General features: G+C 44.1%; 2 protein-coding genes across 2 annotated transcripts in view; both read left to right on the forward strand.

Annotated features, from left to right (window-relative positions):
• The window catches only part of OSBPL8 (oxysterol binding protein like 8), an 87344-nt gene extending 72595 nt beyond the window's left edge, over positions 1-14749 (forward strand). The window contains exons 10-23 of the mRNA XM_084263717.1: positions 2069-2303; positions 3559-3743; positions 4508-4589; positions 5273-5371; positions 5794-5890; positions 6232-6330; positions 7773-7870; positions 9012-9101; positions 9652-9788; positions 10110-10295; positions 12137-12224; positions 12614-12716; positions 13319-13424; positions 13661-14749. Coding sequence (XP_084119843.1) covers positions 2069-2303; positions 3559-3743; positions 4508-4589; positions 5273-5371; positions 5794-5890; positions 6232-6330; positions 7773-7870; positions 9012-9101; positions 9652-9788; positions 10110-10295; positions 12137-12224; positions 12614-12716; positions 13319-13424; positions 13661-13796 — 1741 coding nt within the window. The 3' untranslated portion in view covers positions 13797-14749. The remainder of the gene's footprint in view (positions 1-2068; positions 2304-3558; positions 3744-4507; positions 4590-5272; positions 5372-5793; positions 5891-6231; positions 6331-7772; positions 7871-9011; positions 9102-9651; positions 9789-10109; positions 10296-12136; positions 12225-12613; positions 12717-13318; positions 13425-13660) is intronic.
• Positions 14750-18144: 3395 nt separating this feature from the next.
• Positions 18145-20359, forward strand: BBS10 (Bardet-Biedl syndrome 10; the record flags this gene model as incomplete). The annotated part of the gene is made up of 2 exons (XM_084279180.1): positions 18145-18329; positions 18411-20359. 2 exons carry the CDS (start codon positions 18145-18147, stop codon positions 20353-20355), a joined length of 2130 nt encoding a protein of 709 aa, XP_084135306.1. The 3' UTR covers positions 20356-20359.
• Positions 20360-21013: the final 654 nt, after the last annotated feature.

The raw sequence follows: 21013 nt of genomic DNA on the forward strand, positions 1-21013 counted from the left end.
GAATCTTCCCTGAATTTGATGTACTTTGAGGTGGGTGTAAATTTAGTTCAAATAATCCGTCCCATCCAGCTGCCCATCTGTTTTCTGGGTGGGCAGGAATTTTACACTCCTGTTAAGACTGTGCTCCTGTATTTGATCCAGAAGACCTGAACTGGGAAAAATGCAATTCTTTCTGGCATAGGTATTCTGAGAAAAGCACAGAAAAGGCGAATTATTGCCCCCAGCCCATAGTCAAGGCCATAGCCAGATGACCGAGCAGTCTCAGCTACTGTTTTGCTCCTTCTGTTGTCTCATGGAAACAAGGAAACTGCTGTGTGTACAATTCAGCTGGAGATCTATGCTCATGACTAGTAGTTTAATATCAGCAGCTGGCCCAGTTTACAATCACAGCAATTAGCTACCACTGTTAAGTCTAATTAAGACTAATGGTTTAATTAAGTAGATCTTTTGATACAGCGTATTGTAAGAATATTCAGTGTGTTAAACTATCTAAGTAACAAAAGCTGCAAGCTCAGTTTTAATGGGGTTGGCAAGAGAGGGAGAAGAAAGCTTCAACTGAGAGCTAGCTTTTTAAAGTACGTTTAACAGCAAGAGGAGGCCCAAGGAAAACATTGGACCAATCCTTTTTGAAGATGGTCACCTGAAAAAAATAAGGATGAAGAAAAAGTGGAGGCATGCAATGTTTTTTTGCCTCAGTCTTTAATAATACTCTTGGGCTGCATGGTCCTCTGAGTTGGAGGACCATGAGTATGAGAACTTCCATTTGTGGAAGTGGCTTTCCATTTGTGGACACTGAAATCCTAAGAGACCAATTGTATCGGTTGAATGTTTACAAGCCCATGGGGGTCTGATGGGGTTCATCCCAGAGTACTGAAGGAACTAGTGGATCTTACAGCAGGACCCCTCTCAATCATTTACCAATGGTGTTGGGGGGTTGGGGAGGTTCCTGCTGACTGGAAGCTAGCCAGTGTTATTCCAGTTTACAAGAAAGGCATGAGTGAACACCAGGGGAGCTACAGATCTGTTAGTTTAATCTCGGTTCCTGGAAGAATTATGGAGAAGATCATACTGGGTGCTACTGAAAGACACTTAAAGAACAGTTCACACTTTTTATCAGTGGTCTGGGTGCAGTAATTGATTGCAGCAGTAGCAGATTTGACAATGATACCAAACTGTGACATGCTTTTGATTCTCTTGAGGGCTAGGAGGCCTTGCAGAGGGTTCTAGATAGATTGGACCGTTGGACAGTCATCAATGGCATGCAGTTTACCATGAACACATGCTGGGTTCTGCAGCTCGGACACAGTAACACCAGACACAAGTATAAATTGGGAGCAGAGTGACTGGAGAGCAGCCTGACAGAAAGAGACCTGGGGTGCTGGCCAGCAGCATCTCAGTGTGAGCCAGCAGTGTGCCCTGTCAGCCCAGAGGGCAAACTGCACAAACAGGGTAACGAGCCAGCCAAAAGAGGAGGTTGCCCTGCTGTATTCAGTGTTGGTGTGGCCTCACCTTGTCCAGTTCTGTGCTACTCAATTTAAGAAGGGTCTGAAGGTCCTTGGATGCATCCAGAGGAGAGCAGCAAAGCTGGTGAAGGGGCTGGCAGGCATGTCCTGTGAGGAGCAGATAAGGACATTGGGCTTGACTAGCCTGGAGGAAAGGCCAAGGGGCGACCTCACTGCTCTCTGCAGCTTCCTGAGGAGGGGAAGTGGAGAGGGAGGTGCTGAGCTCTTGTCCCTGGCATCCAGTGACAGGACACATGGGAATGGTTCAAGCCTGTTGGTGTGTGAGAGGCCGTTGGACAATGCCGTTAAGAACACACTTTAACTGTTGGCCAGGCCTGAAGGGGTCAGGCAGTTGGACTAGGTGATCACTGTAAGTCCCTTTCAACTGAGCTACTCTACACTCAGTGTGTTTGGTGGTTCAGTGAGAAGTGTACATCCAGTGTGTTTCCACCAAAGCTGGTTTGACACTGCTGCTAGATCAGGCTCGTTATTGGCAACTTTCCTGGTTTGGAAACACGAAATTATTGTGTGAAGTTGAAGATTCATTTAGCTTTTATTTTGTCTAGGTTAAACGACAGTGAAATTGAAAGGCATCACTTTAAGGATCAAGATATGTACTCTGACAAGTCTGATAAGGAAAATGACCATGACCACGAGGAGTCTGATAACGATGGATTGGGGAAAAGCGAAGAAAGCGACAGTGACACATCGGAGCGACAGGATGATTCTTACGTGGATCCAGAGCCAATTGATATCAAGGAAACAACTTACTTAGAACAGAGTCATGAAGAACTTGGGGAGGTAAAACTTCTGTTGCCATAGTGACCAAGCAGCTTCCCCAAATAGAAGGCTGATACTTTAGGGATCAGGTTACAGTTGGAAGTTGGCTTGCAAGTCTGGCTTTCATTTTATTCAGCATTACTGTGGAGAAAAGTTCTGTTCACCCATGTTCTGCTCTGCTTTGCCACTCTTGTGCTTATAGCATAGATTTCGACAGAGGTAATGAGGTTATCTGGTATATTGCTCAGACAGAAGGTGCTCAGTTTGAAAGGGCCACCTGCAGTTGAAGTTGATACTTTTTTTTTATTAACTTTTGGGATTTTTTTCTGGAATTTAACAGCCGTGGGGTCTGCAGAATTCAGTGGCAGGCTTGCTGTATTTCTGATGTCACCCTGCATTCCAATATGATGCCCCAGAGCTTCTGTTCCCCTTCTGCTGGTTGTCTTACGTACCTACAAGGCAAATAACTGTGTTTTCTATGTTTTACTTGTGATCAAGATACTGAAAAATTTAGAACAGGGATTGAGATTATTTTTCACGAATTTTCACAAATCTTCCCTATTTTCTGAAGATGAGAAACCTATGAGGTTTCTTTTTTTCATGCATATGGGAATAAATACTTTGTTCTTTATTGCTTTATAGTATTGTTTCTAGAAGCAGCAGCAGTTTAGGAAAAGCTGAGGAGTTTGACAATAGATTTTTGACTGTGCATTTTAGAACTGTTCTGGAAAGAGGGATGCTTTTCCTGCAACCTTTGCTTTTGATTTTAGAAACTGTAAGGAAGAAATCTCCCCTCTTCTTGGGACAGGAAAGAGTGTATGGCAGTGTGCCTGCTGGTTTTGCTCACTTACCCCAAGTAGTGGCTTTATTTAGGTGCAACCTTTGTGGTGGGGAAGAGTTGGTAGCATGAACAGCCCTTTGCTGTGTAAGTCCTGCACCTGAGGACATGGGGCAATGGGCTTGATGCCTGGGAAGGAACTAAGGGAGGATTTCTGAGCAACAGTCTACCTCCATTTTTTCTGTTTCAGGGCTGTGAAAGCAAATGCAGGTTTTAATGCTAAATAGTGTATCTGTCATACTTCATTAAAGATTTATCATAAGTGTATTTAGAGAAAGTTGATTTTTATTCCATTGTTGTGAGGAAAAACTCCAGCTTCTGAGGGGTTGCCATTAAGTATCCATTTCCCATTGTCACTGCGTCCCTAGAATGGGTTGCCCTGTTTCTGGAGGATGAATTTCTTTCTCTTTCCTGTAAGCAGTTCTTTGCTCATCCTAGGCAGGGGAGGCTGCTCAGACAGAAGTAGTGTCAGAAGAAAACAAGAGTCTGATCTGGACGCTACTGAAGCAAGTCCGGCCGGGAATGGACTTGTCCAAGGTTGTACTGCCTACGTTTATCTTGGAACCTCGTTCTTTCCTGGACAAGCTATCTGATTACTACTACCATGCAGACTTTCTGTCTGAGTGAGTCAACCCTATCTCTGGTTTTCATTCTTCTCGGTTTTTAAACTAAAATGGGCTTAACAGTGTGTACAGAAACATTTGATCCGGTCTACTCAAACACCACCATTGACTGTTTAGAGTTTGAATGTTGATCTGACAGTCTATCAGTCACCAGATAGCCTTGTTTTTGAAAGCTAACTGCCTGGGAGCTGTGAAATAGTACATCTTGAAGTCCATGCCCTCTTAGTAATTTAGTTTAATAGCAATTGTGCTGCAGACATTTCTGGTTTAGCTGGTTAGAATATCTCTCAAAATCAGTTTAACTTTTTTTCTCTAGGAGGCATAATTGAAATGGCAAACCAGTGCCAGTTAACCATTTCAATACAGTGTTAAATTCTGTTCAGATTTGTAGTTACCTGCTCACATGTAGGTAATAAAGACTTTACATGGAAATATTATTCCACTTGAGTTACGTACATGACTAGGCCAGTTCTGTAAAGTAGAAACTTATAAATGGAAGAACTTGAGTGGGGGGTGGAACAGGATTTAATGTTATGAAGAACAAAATCATGGAAATACCATTTCTGATCTTTTGTTTTATTTTCCATTTTCAGACAGTTATTTGAAAAACTTTGATATGCTTGAGCTGAAAGTTTTACAGTAGTGTGAATCACAAAACCTGTGTTTTAGTTAGCTCCTCGATCCAAGATCCATCACAACAATCATTAATGTGTTCTAACTGAAACAACATTGATTTTTATCCATGTGATCTGTTTGTTTCATAGAGCTGCACTGGAAGAGAATGCTTACAACCGCATGAAAAAAGTGGTGAAGTGGTATTTGTCAGGATTCTACAAAAAGCCAAAGGTTTTCTCTCACATGTTATTTTATCTTTACTTTAATCTGTCCAGTTAGAGGGCTGAGGGATGTGCTGCAGTTTTTCTTTTTTAAATGATACTGCTAGGCATCTTTTAAAAGCAAGGTTAAGTTTTTTCCTCATTTACACAAATGCATCATGGACCTTTTTGGTCCCTAGCCATGCTTAAAATAGTCTGCATACAATTGCTCTTTTCCCGTGGAGCAGAAGCTGAAGTAAACATTTTGTGATAAAGTTGAGCCAGTCCTGTGTTTACTGTTCTTCTGTAATAACACGCTGCACTTGGAGGGTTATTAGTATTTCCACCTCTTTGTTTAGCTTTATGCTAAATACTCTTTATAGTTTTGTGGGTGGGAAACAGTACTGAAAGAAGAAAGCACTTAGTACATAACTTCAGGCAAAAGGTCTGTAATAATTCCACAGGAAAATTCTTACATTCTGTTTGTCTTTATGTGTAGCCTGGGATAGTTTAGCAGGTATATTAAGTCTGTGCTGATTTCCGTAGAATGAAGAGCAGTGTAACTGAGCATCATGTTCAAAGGATGAAGTCAAGTACAGTGCACTATGGTTGCATTTTTTTTTGTGGGTCTTCTATTCAGTGACAAACTGATAAAGTATTTTGTGAGTTCTGTCCCTGCACTGTATGGTTACTCTCAGTTCTATTTCTGTTTAGGGACTGAAAAAGCCATACAACCCCATACTTGGTGAGACTTTCCGCTGCATGTGGATTCATCCAAGGACGAATAGCAAGACTTTTTACATTGCAGAACAGGTAGCTGCAATAACCAGAACAAATATCTTTAAGGAAAAATAAATGCATTGTATTTTTGTGCAAGTCAAACAACGTGGTAGTTGCAGAAAATGTGTTTCAGTATATGAATAGTATCCAAAAAAGCTCTCCTGGTATGCATAGTTTTTTTACAGAAGTGTGTTTTCCTAGAGAAACAGAAAGAAACATGTTTCCAGCATTTCTGTCTCCAGTAAAAGTCAGGGGCTAATTTTCTTAACTCCTGAAATTCAGCATTTGCTTGATGCTTATCTCTAAAGATTATAGTCACATTTCACATCTGCTAACTGTATCCCGTTATGTGCACCTTGACTTTTCCATTCTCTCGTAATTAGGTCAAGGTTTATACTATGCTGCTTGTTCTTCTTTCTTTTTTTTATTTTAATACTTTCTTTTTTTTTCAACAGGTGTCACATCATCCTCCAATATCTGCCTTCTACGTTAGCAACCGCAAGGATGGGTTTTGCCTTAGTGGTAGCATTCTGGCCAAATCAAAATTCTATGGTAAATAATGTTGGGTTTTTTTGGTTGTACCTTTATTGAGGAGTGCAAAATTGGTGTAAATGAGCTGTGATTTATGGATGAAAGATGGCTGTTAGAAGAATCAGGGTTTTGATCACTGTGTTATCCTTTCTTTGCAATGTTTTTGCTACTGATCTTTGGAATTTCAGTTTCTGGTTTTGGATTATTTAGATTTTTAATTGGAGACAGTGTGTATTACCATGGCTTCACTTGTCAGGATAGATTGCAATTCTAAATAGACTGATTTTATTGCCTAGTTATTACAGAATATTGACTGGCATCTTGCAGAGTGAGGAATGTGATCTTCTCTCTTTGAATTTCAGGGAATTCATTATCTGCCATACTAGATGGAGAAGGACGGCTAACATTCCTCAATAGGGGAGAAGATTATGTCATGACGATGCCATATGCTCACTGTAAAGGTAGTGGGGTTTTTTCATTCTCTCTAGGTGGCAATGTTATGAGAACAGAAGATTATTATTCTATATAGTTTAGTGTGTTGGATTTGAGCTTGTCACCTGAGTGTTCTGAACATTGGCCACATTGATGGCTTCCCCATTATCAGGAGAAAAACACATCTATTGTTTAAGCAATGTTCTATTTTTTAGCACAGAAGATTATTTTTGTAAATAGCTAAGAGCATGTGTATAGCTATATGTCATTACATGACAGTAATTTACCATTTAAGCTGCTTTAAAAAAAAAAAAAAAAACCAACCAAGCAACCAAACAACAGTTTTGGGCTTTTCCAATGTTTTCCTCTTGTAAACATTAAAGCCAGTGTAGTATCTACACCTTAATGTGGGATTTGAGAGTAAATCATGATCATTTATCTTTCATTTCACTGTGGGAAACCAGTCAGAAATTTGTAATGCTTCCTGGGAGGTCAGTTGTAGTAGAAAATACATTGCAGAACTGCTGATTTTTAAACTGTCACTTACTCAGGTTTATTTACCCATATATTCTCTGTCAGAATTTTCTTTCAGAAGCCTTATAGTCAGGAACTGTAATATTTTCTTCCTTTGAGAAATATGAAAAACAATTAGTAGAATTAGATAATTTGACACTAATTTGTAGGATCTTCTCTTTGCATTGTTCATGGATGTTTTTGATATTCTGACAGTTTTTTAATGGCTTTGGTGAACATAAGTAAAACTTAACAATTAAAAAGCACGTAACATACACTCAAGTCAAACATGAAGGAGAACTAGCATGACTAGTAAAGCTGGTACAAAGGGAGAAAGGTAGAAGAATATGCAGGGAAGGAGAATGTGCATGGTGAAAAAATATTTGAACATAGATTTACTGTATGTAAAACATGTTCAGTGTTTTAAATGCTGTATTGCAGAGGGAAAGACAGTAATCATGAGACAGAAAGGGTACTCAGCATTGTCAGCTTCATACCTCCAGAATTCTTTAAGGAGATGATCGGTGTTGTCTTACATTGGTTGTCCGTGACAGTCTTCACCTGTGGTCTGACTGGAAATGCTGCTTCTGTTCTAGTGAAGTTTTTCTTTGCTCTCTTTACTGTAGAGTTGTGTTCCTCTCTTAACCTCAAAAGCTTCCCTTCTCCAGTCACCTCCAGTAAGACTAAATACTGGTCTTACTAGAGGCAGCAGCATTCGCTTGCCAAAGATACGTCTTAATCAACCGTTTTTTCCTGCTTATCTGTAATTCATGTAGATCTCTTTGTTTCAGTTTGGGTTATCTTACTTGGCAGAAAGATCATGCTTATCATTACAAAAGGTCATCTGGAAAGATGTTTACATGTTTACTCTAGGAATTGTGCCCAAAGAACTTCAAGTTTTTGTATTCTTCAGCTCTAAACATTCATTTTAGTTATGTGGGTTTTTTTTCTCTTGCAGGAATTCTTTATGGCACAATGACCTTAGAGCTTGGGGGAACAGTCAACATCACCTGTGAGAAAACTGGCTACAGTGCAACAATTGAATTCAAACTCAAGGTTAGTAAATGCCATGAGTGGGCACAGAAAAGAGGAAGGAGCTCTGAAACTTTCAGTGCTGTCTTCATCTCTGGCGATAAGAGCTGCAAACATAGTGCTAGTTGTGTGAATCTTAAGAACAGCTCTAGTGGGGGAAAAAGCTTATCTCTGTCTGTCTTATCTCCAGTGGAGGCACCAGTGGGTTTCTAGGAAAATGTAAGAACAGGGGAAGTGTTTTTTGATCTGATCAGTGGTTCAGATATTTTGAATACTATTGTTAATGTACCTTGGTGATTTTTAATTCTCTAAAAATGTTCAGGGTCTTTCCAAACTCCTGGAGAGCCCTTGAAAGATAACTCAGACCTAGGTTCCCTTCTTCTCACTTGGGTAAACTTGTTTGTGACACCTCCAGTAAAGATGATGCAAAGGCTTTGGCTAGGATCTCTATCAGCCTAATGCCCAGTGCTGAGCCACAGTTCACATGGCCTATTTTTGGTAGATCTGTGTGCTGTAGGAGCACCTCTCCACTCACAAAAACTAAACAAAGTTTCTAAATTGTTTCTAGATGGCTTGCAGTTCTGGAAAAGACATTTGCCATCTTTGAGGCAGAAACTGATTTAAAGCTGAATAAATAGTTAAGTGTGCACATGAAGAGGGAAACTATTCTGCTGAACTTATAGGGGAACCATAAAAGTTAGGAGGCTGTGTTAACAGATATTTTGTCTTGTCAGCCCACAGGATGCTTGTGCAAACTATCAAAAAGGCCAAAGGAAATCCATGGCAGTCATTTTTGTTGTTGTTTTTGCAAGAGTTAATCTCTAGTAACAAATGGTCCTTGGCAAAGTGGTGAAGTTAGTGTAGCAAATGACTATGTCCTCCCAAGATATCTTTGAGTTGCATTTTTCTGCATTATTTTCTATTTTCTGTTTTCTTTCCACATTTCTTAGCTAGCAAATATATTTTTTTAAGAAAATACAGCATGAGGTAAACAACTTACTGTGGTTTTGGACTTGTTAAGGAGATTAAGTAGGCAGAAGGTACAACACTGAAAGCTATCAGGGCTGTTTGCATCACATTTCATAAACTTTTTCCTTAATGCTAAACAGAAATGCAAAAATAATTTTCTGTTAAACATAAAAGAGCATTGACTTTTGTTTTGCAGCCTTTTTTGGGTAACAACGACAGCGTTAACCAAATATCAGGGAAAATTAAGCTTGGCAAAGAAGTTCTGGCTATTTTGGAGGGTCACTGGGTAAGTAATGAGTGATGGTATTTTATAAATTCTGGCTGGTAGTTGAGGCAAGTGAACACAACAGTTACAAAAAAGACTCAACAAAAAAGTGAAGTACCACTTTTATAGAAAGTGTCTGTATAGTTCTCTAGGCAGTTCTCAAGCAAGTATGGGACCCACACAGTATTGTTTGCAACTGCTAAAAGGTAGAAAATCCTGTATGTTTGATGAAGAAAACACACATCAGCTTGTGAAATGGTTCTGGTGTATGTGTTGGTACTATGAAGAACTGTTACTGCACCAGCATGGAATATTTAAACTTCTTTCAGTTCTGACACTGGCTCTGCTGGTTTTTGGCTGTGGTTTTATTGCATCTCTGTTCCAAGCAACAACTTAGTGGAGAATGAGGACGTTGCATTTTAAAGTTAGCATATCTAATTAGTCTTAACTACATGTATGCAAAAGAAAAAACATTCTTATTACCAAAAAACCCCTCCTATTCCTCCCATTTCTATTAGTTTGGCACTCTGAGGTTATTGCAATTAAGGTAACGAAGTTCTGTATGTTACAGGACAGCGAAGTTACCATTAGTGACAAGAAGACGGATGTTTCGGAGGTATTCTGGAACCCCACCTCCGACATCAAGCAGCGTAGATTACCTAGGTACACAGTCAAGTTTGAAGAGCAAGATGACTTTGAGTCAGAGAAGTAAGTTCACTTTAGAACCATGTCTTATTTTGACAAAATAAAATTCGTCATCTTCTCCAAACTGTGAACAAATTACGATTTTTCTTTCCCATGTTTGCTGAGATTGGCCTGTAAACCAAGAAAGCAACACTGTTAAATACAAGATCATTAGTAGCAAACCTTACAGCCATGGAAAGTCTTGATGGGAATGTAGGTAAAGCATATATTACAGCATAATGCACTGCTTAGAGGTTGCCCCATTTACTTAGCGCTTAATTAAGGAAATAATTGCAATTATTTCTGTCAACTGGATTGTAACTCTCTATATTGATTGTTTTCCAGGCTTTGGCAACAAGTAACAAGAGCAATAAATAATAAAGACCAAACAGAGGCTACTCAAGAGAAATACGTTCTGGAAGAAGCCCAGAGAAAAAGTGCCAAAGAGAGGAAGCTTAAGGGTGAGGAGTGGACGTGCAAGCTGTTCGACCAGGATGCAGTCACAGGAGAGTGGCACTACAAATATGCTGAGTGAGTCCTGAAGTGCTCTAACAAAAACTGCTTGTTAAATGCTTGGTAGTGGTGCTGAGCCTCTTCCTGTGGTTTCAGGAGCAAAAGAACTCAGATAAGTAACTGAGTTCAAGCTTGTTGTTGTGGTTTAACCCAGTTGGCAACTAAAACAACCACATGGCTGGTTGCTCACTTGTCCCAGAGCAGGATGGGGAGAGAATTGGGGGTGGGGGGGAAGGTGAAGGGTAGAAGATAGAAGGGTTTGAGATAAAGACAGTTTAATAGGGTAGAAAAGGAAGATAACGATGATAAAAGGATATGCAAAACAAGTGATGCACAGCACAATTGCTCCCCATTTCCTGAGTGATGCCTAACTAGTTCCTGAGCTGTGGTCGTGCCCCCAGCCAGCCACCTCCAAACATGACATCATGACATACTGAGAGTGATGCATGATGTGGAATTTCCCTTTGGGCAGTTGGGGTCAGCTGTCCTGGCTGTGTCCCTTCCCAGCTTCTTGCTGAAAAGTCTTTGTCTTACTGCAATCATTGCCCAGCAGCACCAAAACACCAGTGCGTTAATCAACACTATTCTCATCCTAAGTCCAAACCACTGTACTATATCCACTACCAGGAAGAAGATTAACTCTATCCCAGCCAAAGCCAGGATGTTTGTGAAATATGCAATGCTACTTGATACTATTATTTATGTATTTTAATTAAAATGCATATTTTTTTAGCTGAACTTGGTTGGCCCTTTGAATGTTGGAAAGGCAGTGATTGCTAATGCAGCAAACCTCTGGAAACCACCAGGCTGGAAAGGTGCCTGGTGGAAAAGGACCTGGGGGTGTTGGTTGACAGTTGGCTGAATAGAAGGCCACAGCATAATAGAAGGCCAACAGCATCCTGGCTTGTATCAGAAGTAGTGTGGCCAGCAGGACTAGGGGAGTGATGGTCCCCTTGTACTTTGGCACTGGAGAGGCTGCACCTCGAGTACTTTGTTCGGTTTTGGGCCCCTCACTACAAGACAGACAGTGTATGGAGTGTGTCCAAAGAAGGGCATTAAGGCTGGTGAAGGGTGTGGAACACAAGTCTGGAACTGGTGGTGTTTATCCTGGAGAAAAGGAGGCTGAGGTGAGACCTTATCACTCTCTACAGCTACCTGAAAGGAGGTTGTAGCCAGCTGAGTGTTGGTGTCCTCTCCCAAGTAACAAGCAATAGGACAAGAGGTAACAGCCTCAAGTTGTGCCAGAAGAGGTGTAGATTAGAGATTAGGAAAAATTTCTTTACTGAAAGGATTGTCAATCATTGGAACAGACTGCACAGGGAAGTAATTGAGTTACTACCCTTGGAGGTATTTAAAAGACATGTAGTTGTGGTGCTTAGGGATATTCATTGGTGGACATGGCAGTGCCAGGTTAAACAGTTGGACTTGATGATCTTAAATGTCTATTCCAACCAAAATAATTCTATGATTCTTAACCACTCCTTCCTAGGCAGCTAAAAAAAAAAAAAGGCAAAAAGCAGTCCAAAATAATAATTAACTGTACATTAAGAAGAAAACCTCTCCATTTGTGACACATACTTACCACTAGCCAGATAAAATAATAATGATATTGTTGATTAATATAATAGCTTGTGCTCTTACCAGCTAGCTGAGGGTTTGACCTGGACATAAGGTTTATTTTTTGACTTGGCCTTCAGGTTAGGACTGGTCTGTAGGTGGAAGATAAGATCACTTATTCTATGTCCAACCTTTATATATGGAGAGAGAGCTTTAACCTGTTCATACCGAGTAGTTTCTGAGCAGGGAGATGTCTTATTTAAATTGCTGTGGTGTAAACCAATTATATTCACTTTGTTTAGTACCAGACCATGGGACCCTTTGAATGACATGATCCAATTTGAGAAAGATGGCACCATCCAAACAAAAGTTCGACATCGGACACCAATGGTATGTTCCAGTCCTGTTAGCAGGTGCAGCAAGGTCCAGGGCCTTGTATATATTGCAATACTGTGTGTAAAGGTCATCAAAGCTTTGGGAGTGATGTGTGAAATACTGTTGCTATCCTACAAAAGCGCAGTTTACTTCATCCATAGTCTTTCAATTCTATGTTGTATCCCAAGTGGTAGAGATGACTTGATTGGATAGGCATATAAAATAAGGAAACTCAACAGTTTAATGTGAGTTTTCCCTTAAAAGGGAAGATGTACAAACTTCAGACTGCTTATACATCAAAAAATTTCACTTGGACTTGTATTAGATGTTGTGCTTTTAACTATTTAACTGCTTTGCCACAGTTCTGGTTCTCTGGAAATAATTCATAAGTTTATTGATTGTAGGTTAGTGTTCCAAAAATCAAACGAAAGCCAGCCAGCCAGAAGAAAGGGGAGTGTGGCTTCTCGTCCCCAGAGCCTGACAACCAGGACTCCTCTGGGAGTGAAGGTAGGAAGAGATATGTTTGCATCCAGAAGTAACAAATTAATTTGACAGTGAAACAGAATTCTGTAGCCACACATACTCTTCTTACCCCGTGTTTGTGTCATGAAATAAGGCGTGCTTTAGGTCGCAGCTCTGTCCGACATGAAGCACATTGTGGAAAAAACCAGAAGCAGCAGAATAGTTTCTGGGTTTAATTGCACATTTTCCTGTCCTTTTAAACATCAGGGTGTAGTCTGGGTAGGCCTAAGTGCTGCACGTATTTAGTATTTGGGGAAAAGGTTGTGTTTGTCAAGTCCTTCTTTCTTAAAACAAAATGAATTGCTTTAATTTGTAGATCAGTATATTGTGAGAAGGCAGATTTTTGTTGCTGATAATGCTTGCAGAAATTAAGCAATACAGCGAGTGTTTTAAGGTACTCAGGAGCTTGACTTGCTGCCCATCTGTGCTGTGGGGCACTCTGAAAGCTAAAGGTTTATTTCCACAGAAGACTAGTTAGAAAACACTCTCATTTTTACAACTGGTTTAGTTTGCCACTAGTACTTTGTTCCTTTTTTTGGCTTAGCAGTCACCTCTGAGAGTAACACCTGGCTGTTTCACCTTTCTAGCACAACTTCTGAAGCATAATACAAGAATAAGGAAAAAAGGGGCAGACCTTGGTGAGCTGCAGAGTGCCATTGAATCTATAAAGGAAACACAAGAAGACATTAAGAGGTAGTACTAAACAAAATGCTTTACAATGGTTTAGAGAATACTGATTTTTTTTTAGCTTTTTACCCTGGAGGTTGGTAGGTGTCTTTAGGCTCTAGAGCCTCAATGTCTTTAAACTCCTCCTCCCAAATGTGTCATAATTTTCTTCAAAAACTCTCTTCTGTAGGAAGCCCTAACATACTAGAAAATGCTGAATTTTCTAGGTTGTCACTTACCAGATGTCGTTTTCTGTCTTCCAGGGACATCATGGCTCTACGAAATAGAGTCGCTTCCAATTCGCCACCCGCGGACTACCACTTCTTGCAGTTTAAGCACTATGTCTTCATTTTCCTCATGGTTCTGCTACAGCTCATCATTAATTTCCTGTTCAAATAGGAAGTGTGCACAAGGGCCTTTCTGAACTGGAATGAACTGTTACCGGGGGACCATATTTTCAGTTGGTCTTTTAAACGATGCAATATTACCTAAAAGAGCCCTGTAGCAACCACGTACAGAACTTTGCCTCAGCGCCCCATGGTCCAGAATCATCCCCCCCCCATCCCCATCTACCCAGTCGCAGTAAGAACCGTGTAAGTGCCAGTACACTCTTGCTCCTGGTGTGTGCCTCTGCCTCGCAGACATTCGACGTCCGCCTTGTGTTTTATATTACGTCACACGCTGTGCTGATCCATCTCCACCACGGAATAGAGGGAGTTAGAAACCCAGAGGTCACACCCCGTAGGTAGGATGTGATTCCTGGTAGGGTAGAAGGATAAACGAGCATAAACTTTGTTATACTGAAACTCGCCGGTTTTGTAACAAAGGAACTTTCCAAGTAGCCAACAGCTTTTGTAAATGGCCTTGGGTGTTGGGGAGAAAACTTTTGTTTAAGGTCAAGAGATTATGTTGTTGTTATTATTATTGTTCAAAGGTCATGCCTGTTAGGAACTGGCACGTAACCAGCTGAAGCCTTTGGGAATTTTGCAATGTCACGTCCTCTGTTTCGGAAGTACGACACTTTTTATCCACAGTAGCGGCTTGTAAGCCAGTTGGTTTATTTTTATAGTTTTAAAAACTTCAGATTCTTCATGAAAACATTCCTACATCTACTGTACAGAGCACATTTTTAACAGTACAGCACCCAGGAAGGTACTGTCTTGGTCCACTCTCTCATGGATTGCAAATGTCAAGGACTTGCGGTGTTTCTAAGTCTTGATAAATCTACAGCTTAGAATGTGCATTTGTTTGTAGCCATGTCACAGGAAGCAGGCAGACTGCTGAAGCCAGGACACTCTTATTTTTGGAAAAAAAAATGTGAAGATGCAGAGGTGCTTAGTGTGTATCTTGAGTTGAACCTCCCAAAAGACAGCTGATGTAGAACAGAATTCAGGCACTGTCACGAGTTCTCACTTGCAAATGAAAACACAGGTATTTTTTTTGCAAGGGCAAAGTCCTCAGAAATTGTGGGATGGCTAATGGCACACACATGAAAGCAAATGAGAGTGAAACCCTAAGTCTTTGTTGAATTCCCCCTTACTGCAGCGCATACTACCTAACAGAATACATGGACGTGGATGCACCTATTTGTTATGCTGTAGCCATAGAAAATAGTGTGAAGTTTAAGTCTCAATTTAAAACCAGGGTTTCTGACATTTTTATTTGGAGAAATATATGCATGCATCGAACTTGTAAAACTCCAGCAAAAAAAGACTTAGCACCAGTGTTTATCTGGGGAATTCCTTATTGCCAGTCAAGCATGGCAAGTCAAAAGGGAGCTGTAGTACTGCACTGCACTCTCAGTAACCAGAGGAGACAACAGGAGGATGAGCGGCACAATGAAAGGGCAGCCAGGTTTGTTCTCCGAGGATCCTCTGAGATCTAATCCATCCCAGGCAGTGGAACAGTTCAAAGGCTGCAGTTGGCTTTTTGCCACAGCCCAGTTATCCCTCTGCCTTGGGCAGTCTCCCTGAGTCTCCAGGTGACCTTTCTGTTCTGCATCAGTCTCACCCAGCGTTTAGTGAAAATACTGTTTACTTGTTGTTTATCAGTCCAGCTTATAAATTCCTGTGGCTGACATCTTCACACACTTCCCCTTCTCTTTCACCCCTCCTCTCCTTCAGGCCTCAGCCATGTAAAATTTTTCTGCTTAAGCAGTCAACTTCAGCTTGTTCCTTTCAGCTTCGTATCAGCGTAGTTTGGTCTTGAATCACTTTCTGGAATGTCATACCTTAACCAGACTGATCTTGTATACGTGGGCTAGACCAAACTTGCTTGGACTTCTGTTACATCTACACCTGTTGAGGTAAAATTTGTGAATATACAAAGTCCCTCACTGTTTAAAAAAAAAAAAAAAAATTTTATAAAGTCCCCAGGTTAAGGGGGACTTTATATGCCATCTACAAAATGGCATAAAGAAAGCAAAAATAGTATTACAGGATTAATTTCATGTTCTCAGTCTGAAATTTGGCCATTCATTACCACATTCAGATGTCAGAGCTTCACCTGTCTTAAGATCCATTACAAGCCTTTAAGCATATGCTGTTTGTGGGATTAATACAAGAGGAAATGAGTGAGAACTTGGGCAATAACTTCAATCCCCGAAAATAGTACCCTGCTAAATTGGAGGTGCTGAAACTCTTGACTGATAGTTAAGACTGATAGCTTTTATCTCCCTTGTAAATAGAAATGTCCTTCTGCCCTTTCCTCTGGCTTTCTTTTTTTAATTCCTTCCATCCAGGACCAGTTACTAACACAGCCTGCATGCATTTTGTATACAGACTGCAGGGTAGTCAGTGTGGATTTGACCCAGCCAGCTGGCTGGCAGCGCTGTGTCGGGACAGTGTCAGGCTAAACAGATACTAAATAGAAACTCTGCTGAATAGAAATCCACGCTCAGATCAAGAGAAGTAAAAGACTGGGAACAGTGAGGCAAAACACCTGTTACTATATTCCTTTTCAACTTATTTGTGTAGAGTTTAATTCTGTTGTAAATGTGTTTTTGGTCATGATTTGGGAAGGTACAGGATGATATGAAGAAACTTTCTGGAAAGTAAATATTCCAGACTTCTGCTCGACAGTATGATTAGCTAACTTAAATTCTAAAAAGTACTCTGAAAACCTAGCAATCTCTGTTTTGCTGGGGTTTGTATGATCTTCCCTCACGTGAACTGAACAAAGAAACTCCTGACCTGATTTTTACAGTGCAGCTGGTCACAGGCATGTATGAAGCCTTTTCTTCAGCGCATCACCATTGTCTGTTTAACCATGTGTAGCTGACCTTGAATGTTACATCCTTAAGGCTGAGCTCTGCACAGCCACAAAAACGGATTGTACAGTTTGCAGATGTTTGAGGGCTGTGGCCTCCTCCTAGTTTTTTAAAGTTTAAAATGGCACTTCTTTTCACGTTTGATTTACAGACCTCGTTTGTTTTTCTTGCACAGGAAGTCTTGTCAGAGTTTGTTGCCACATGGTGGTGGTGTTTTGGCTTTGCCTGGTTTTATTTCAAACGCGCTCTAAGCCTTTAATTTGCTGCTTAGGTACAGATGGCCTAGGTAGGTATAGATGGCCCAAGGGAAGGGAAAGCCAGTACGCCATGTGAAATGTAGCAAGTATCTCCTTCAACATTTCACATGTTGATTTCTTTTAAATAGTCAAGGTTACTTAATGAGGGTACAGCCTAGTTGCAACCCCCCCCCAATTAGATCTCATAAATTATTTGAAAGGTTGTCTCATAAAACGTAATGATGGTGGTTTCTTCCTTTTCTGTTTGTTGTTCACAGCCCTCCTGTGCCTTTGAGAGTTTGTTTGTTTGTTTGTTTTCTAGACTGGTGTTTATGAAACAGATTTTGGATGAACTGTGTCCTATAGTTTCTTAAAGGCTATTACTTCACCACTGTTTGTGTAAATAACATGTAACAAGGATCCTGACCGTCTGTTAAGGTTTAATTATCGTTATTTGAAGGGTATCCTGGAATGGCAGGCAGTGGAGCGGCTATTCCAGTCTTGTAAACAGTGCCTTCTTGCTGGGCGTTCCTTGCTGTTCCGAGACGTGTGAAACAGACCTGTCGAGTTTGTGCCATATGGAACATCTGACCTTTTGTGAGGGCTGCTGTGCCTGAAAACTAACTTTCCTGCTCTGTCAGAGACCCTGGGCGGGAGGGGAGGGGTGGGAAAGAGCTACGGACACACAGCACGTTCTTCCCTCTGCGGCTGGTGAGCCCCAGGCGGGAGTGCTGGTATCTGCTGCACCACCGCCTGGCCTCTCAGCCCTAGCAGAGCGTGTGAGGGGGCGTTAGGCCGGCTTTTTGGCCCAGCCGTAATAACGTGGGGTGAGGGCAGAGGCCGCCGGGCGCCGTCCCTCCCTCCCCCCGCTGGGCTCTGCCGTCTGACCGAGTGGGAACATTGGTTTTCGCGGCACTGCGCCCGTCTCTTCCCCCTCCGCGCCCGCTCGGTCGCTGTACGGCACCCGGCCGTCTGCGGAAGGGATGTGAACTGTTACCGGGCGGCGGGAGCGGGCGGCCCCGAGGCTGGGGCCGGACCTCCCGCCGCCCTACCCAATAAAGACGTGTCGCACCTCCGCCTCGCTGAGCTCTGTGCGCCGCTCTCCGGCCGCCGTGCCCGCGCCTCCCGGGCCGGCTGCGGGGCAGAGGCGGCCCCTCCGGCCGCCGCGCATGCGCCTCCTCGGCGCCCGCGCAACCCGGCAGGGGTTGCTCTCGGGCGGAAGGGGCGGCGCGCCGCGGTTGCCATGGCGGCGCGGCCGGAGCTGGGTCGGCTGGCGCAGGAGGCGGCGGCGCTGGCGGGCGCGGTGCGCGGCGCCCTGGGGCCGCGGGGCGGGCGGGCGCTGCTGGTGCGGCCCACGGGCCAGGCGCTGCTCACGCGGGACGGGCGGCGCCTGCTGGAGGCGCTCAGCCTGGAGCCGCCGACGGCCAGGTACCGCGGCGGGGGCGGGCCGGGGGGGGCGGCGGGGGCGGGGCGGGGCGCGGATCCGCCTAACCGCCTGTCTGCCCGCAGGATGATGGCGGCCTGTGCCTGCAGCCACCGCGCCGCCACGGGGGACGGCGCCAAGACGTTCGTCGTGCTGCTGGCCGGCGTGCTGAGCGGCCTGCGAGCGGTGGGCGGCGGCGGCGGCCTGCGGCGGGCGCTGCGGGTCTTCGAGGCGCGGGTGCTGGAGCGGGCCGTGGCGCGGGGCCTGCGGGGGCGCGGCCTGTCGGCTCTCGCCGGGCGGCGGGAGGAGGAGGAGGAGGAGGAGGGAGGCGCCCTGGAGGCGGTGCTGGAGGCCTACCTGGGCGGCCGGCTGGGGCCGGGCGAGCGGCGGCTCCTGGTGCGGCTCTGCTGCGAGTACTACCGCCGCTGCGCCCCGGCCCCCGCCTCCCGCCCGGAGGTGCTGCGGCTCCTCGGCCGCCGCTTCGCGGAGCTGCACGCCGCCGTGGCCGGTCTCCCCGTGGCGAGCTCGAGGGTCCTGCCCGGGCTTGTCCTCCGCAGGGACTTCGCCGCCTACTGCCCGGCGGGCGGGGACCTGCGGGCCCTGCTCGTTACCGCGCCCCTCCGGCCCGCTCTTTCGGCCCCCGGTGTCGAGTTCGTCGTCGACTCCGAGGGTCAGTATCAGGCCTCCCAGCGCTGGGTCTCAAGGAGGACCGAAGCCTTAATGAAACACTTGCAGAGCAACAACGTTAAGCTGTTGCTATCGAGCGTGAAGCAAGAAGAAGTAGTCATCCGCTATGCAAAGCTGTACGGTGTGTCGGTGGTAGAGTGCTTATCGTCGGAAGAAATTGCCCTTATCTCTGAGATCACGGGAGTCTCACCTTACATGCCTTTTGGTGATAAGCTAGACGGAGAAATCACTGAAACTGCCGTGGCAACGTTTTGCCAGCCCTTGCTGCTTGGCTCAAGGAGATGCGTCCATGTTGGCTTTGCCAGTGCCTCCAGCTTCCAGCCGCATTGCCTCATTCTGTGTGGGCCCGTCGATGGTATTAACGAGCAACACGCTGCTGCTTTGCAAGGGGCATTTACAATGCTGCAGCAGCTGTTTAAAACAGTCGATCAGAGGGAGGAATGCAAAGCAGAAGGTGAAAGTTGGAATGAAGCCGCAGATGTTTGCAGCTGGCGTTCTTCGGCTACTCAGAAGCAACTTGTGATAGAAAATACTGCTTCTGGCGGTAATCAGGTTTCTGAACATCGCCTGAAGGCTCACAGGAGTGAAACAGAGACAGAGATTGTAGACCCCACCTTGCAGGGAAGTAAAAATCCAAACTTGCACATACCCTCAAACCCCATCTCATGCATCAAAGAATTCGGTATTCCCACTGAAGGAAACGAGTCTTTGAGAGATGTACAGAAACCACATGCAGAATGCAAGTGTCTGGGCGACGCACATGAGACACACAAAAGAGATTCGCTTGCAGACAGTCAAAAGAATTACAGCCCTGCTGCCTCAGCAGCACGTAGCGCCACTGGATGTGAACCCCTAGATGTTGGCAAAGCTGTAGAGAGAACACATTGCAGTACAGTCCCATCTAAACAGCAGAAGAGCTGTGTAAGTACTGTGCAGGACTATTCCAGCCCCCTCATAGAAGCAGGGTCAGTTTTGCCGGTAGGAGGTTACTTTGAAGTCCTGTTGCACTATTACATTCAGTACTATGCAAAGCAGCTCCAGCCGTCAGAGGTGACTGTCGTGTCTAACGTAGTCGCTGATGCTTTGCTAAGTGTCCCCAAGTCCTTATACGGGACAGGGGGACAAAACAGCTTTGCTGGGTTCTATCTCAAAGCTGTAACTGCACTCAGAAAAAACCAGCCGTGGCCTGTGAGTGAAGCAGGCCTGGAACTGGTGTATTGCAAATACCAGCTGGTCGTCTCGGTTCTTCATTGTGTCACGGAGCTTCTCTCTGTAGATCTCGTGATCGCTGTTAAGCGGCCGCTGCGACAAGTCGAGGATGGTGATTCAGAAGATGACTGCTGAAATTATGAATAAAGAATGGCTTTGATTACCTGTTTTCCTGTGTCTTCTCGTCATAGAATCATAGAATGGTCTGGGTTGGAAGGGACCCCAGGGATCACAGAGCACCAAACCCCCTGCCACAGGCAGGGCCACCAACCTCCAGGCCTGGATCTACACAAGGTTGCCCAGGGCCCCATCCAACCTGGCCTTGAACACCTCCAGGGACGGGGTACCCACCACCCCTCTGGGCAGCCTGTTCCAGCACCTCACCACTCTCTCTGTAAAAAACTTCTCCCTAATACCTAATCTAAACCTTCCCTCCTTTAGCTTTAGGCCATTCCCCCTTGTGCTGCCATTGTCTGTCCTTTTAAAAAGCTGATTCCCCTCCTGTTTGTGTGTTCCCTTCAGGTACTGGAAGGCTGCAATGAGGTCCTCCGCAGCCTTCTCTTCTCCAAACTGAACAAGCCCAACTTTCTCAGCCTCTCTTCATAGGAAAGATCCTCCAGTCTCTGATCATATTTGTGGCCCTCCCCTGGACCCGTTCCAACAGTTTCATGTCCTTACATTGGGGACTCCAGAACTGGACTCAGTAGAGTAGAGGGGGAGAATCATCTCTCTTGACCTCCTGGCCATGCTCCTTTTGATGAGCCCCTGGATGTGCTTGGCCTTCTGTGCTGCA

Source organism: Gallinula chloropus (assembly GCF_964237585.1).
Source record: "Gallinula chloropus genome assembly, chromosome: 1".
Classification (NCBI taxonomy): domain Eukaryota; kingdom Metazoa; phylum Chordata; class Aves; order Gruiformes; family Rallidae; genus Gallinula; species Gallinula chloropus.